At 44.5% G+C, this 2,189-nt stretch overlaps 1 protein-coding gene across 1 annotated transcript in view; it reads right to left on the minus strand.

Moving 5' to 3' along the window:
* Window positions 1–264: 264 nt before the first annotated feature.
* SARC_05868 (hypothetical protein) overlaps window positions 265–2,189 on the minus strand; it is a gene marked incomplete at its 5' end in the record, with an annotated part of 2,673 nt that continues 748 nt past the window's right edge. The window contains 3 exons of the mRNA XM_014300258.1: window positions 265–412; window positions 1,348–1,423; window positions 1,836–1,949. Of these exons, the coding sequence (XP_014155733.1) occupies window positions 294–412; window positions 1,348–1,423; window positions 1,836–1,949 (309 nt within the window). The 3' untranslated portion in view covers window positions 265–293. The remainder of the gene's footprint in view (window positions 413–1,347; window positions 1,424–1,835; window positions 1,950–2,189) is intronic.

Raw genomic sequence — 2,189 nt, forward strand, 5'->3', positions numbered from 1 at the left:
TATATATATATATGTGTATACATTTATACACAGACACACAGACACACAGACACACACACACACATATATATATATATACTTGACTATGCACTTGACACGTATTTGCTAATGTGCCGTTTTGTATCTAGTCGTATGCGAACGATTCTTTTCATTGGACGATGCGATGTCGTACACCGCAAGCCATTGTTTGAAAGCTTAAATTTGCGCAGATCTATATGTGTGCCGTATTCGAGCGTGTATGCGCTTTCGTACGTATTTGAAGATCGTCAGTATAGTCACTTTATTTGGTGCTTCTAGCCGCTCATTTTGCACACATGCTTGATTAGTACCTCGTGTAACCTAGGGTCTGCTAGCATGGCCCGATGTTCCATGTCTTCGAACTCGTGGTTCTCCACCGTTGTCTTTTCATTGTCTGTTCAGATGATAGTGGGTGGGTGTTATAAAACTGTAGGCCATTGTCTCCTGACCGTCGCTTGATAAAGGAACAGGTTTCTAAGCGAGAGATACAGTCTAGTAGATGAATTTTGGACCGTAGACATATAGGAACAAGGGGTAGGACTTACAAGTGAGGGTGCTGAATTTTATAGAACAGTAAGTAGTGGTTCTTATGAATACCCTTAAATTCGACAGTGATGACACATGTTGTACCTTTTTCTGTGTCAACTAGTATCGACAAAGGTCTATGCGACATATATGCGCGAAGCGGCACAACTCACAACTGGCACACCACAGAACAATTTGCGGAATCGCGCAGATAGTCATTCAATCCTAATTCGATGGGAACGACAGAAGTGAGCGTTACCACTGCATACGTAAATAACATTATCAATTGATGATCACGAACAAACAAAGGAGATTAATAAGTGTACACAGATGTACATGCACACAAGTTTAAAACAGTTGACGTTTCGCGGATGAGCCCATGTTAGCGGTTTGTTCTCCGACACACTTGACTAAGAGCTGCGCGAGTAGTGGTCGATGCGCTGACCAGAACCATCAACTGCCACGGGACTAATGGAGAGTATACATGTAGGTATATAAAAATGCACCCGCCACACGATAGCAAGCATAGATGATACAAAAGCGGTAGCGATCATCACCATCAAATAATAATACGGTTACAAGTGCACGAAAGGTGCACGAAATACCTCGTAGGAACAGCAGACTCGGTGAGAGCTGAAACACAAACTCAAATAGTAAGCACATGCGACAATGCGAGAAAGCACTCAGACAATATGACCCCCCCCCCCCCAGTTCAATGGATAGCTCAACGACTGGTGTGCCACACACAGCAATAATATAACCACATACGACAATGCGAGAAAGCACTCAGACATTGTGACACACCCTCCCAGTTCAAAGGATAGCTCAACGACTGGTACGTGACGGTGCCATCTCCACTGCACTTTCGTGTCCCGTCTCTCTGTTGTGTTTCCAATAGCGCGAGGGGATATAAGGGTCAGATTCAGATAGCCATACACAGCAAAACTATGTGTACAGGGCGAAGGTGGCTCGATGGAAAACTTCGTTTATATAAAACACACACATACACCTCGCATGGCTAAAGCTCGGGCGACAAATTGCAATTACATATAGCACGCACGGTACACCATGCATGAGAGCGTGTGGGGTTAGGTGTAAGCCTTGTTTGGAGACGAATTGATAAAGTCTGCACATGCAGGTAACGTGAGACATCTACGACCCTATAGAGACCACTTGTTGAATATATAAACGTGGCACTACCCTGTAGCGCTATAGAGGCGCACCCTGACTGTCTCACGTACTAAGCGTGACCAATTGTGAATAGGTGGGGTGCACAGAGATCGGTCACTCACCTGTTTCTGCACAGTGTGCTTGTTTTCATACAGAGTTCCATCCACACACTTGTGGGTGTCTGTCCTGAAGGCCTTGTCCAGCTTGTATTTCGTAAATAAACAACTGTCGAGGGTCTGCAATGAAGAACGAACGTCCAAGGACGAACAAGCGACTCACATCAGAACAATTCGGCACTCAGTAGCAATAGCGGGCGCATGTGTGGCTGATTTTAATTTACACGCAATGACAAAATAGTCGCCGTTTTAACACTGGCAGTTGCACATACTAGCACCAACTGCGTACTGTATGTGTGCAAGGTACGTTGACATACAAGCACCGTGTATATACAATATATATGTGAGTAACTATATTCG

Source organism: Sphaeroforma arctica, assembly GCF_001186125.1.
Source record: "Sphaeroforma arctica JP610 unplaced genomic scaffold supercont1.394, whole genome shotgun sequence".
Lineage (NCBI taxonomy): Eukaryota > Ichthyosporea > Ichthyophonida > Sphaeroforma > Sphaeroforma arctica.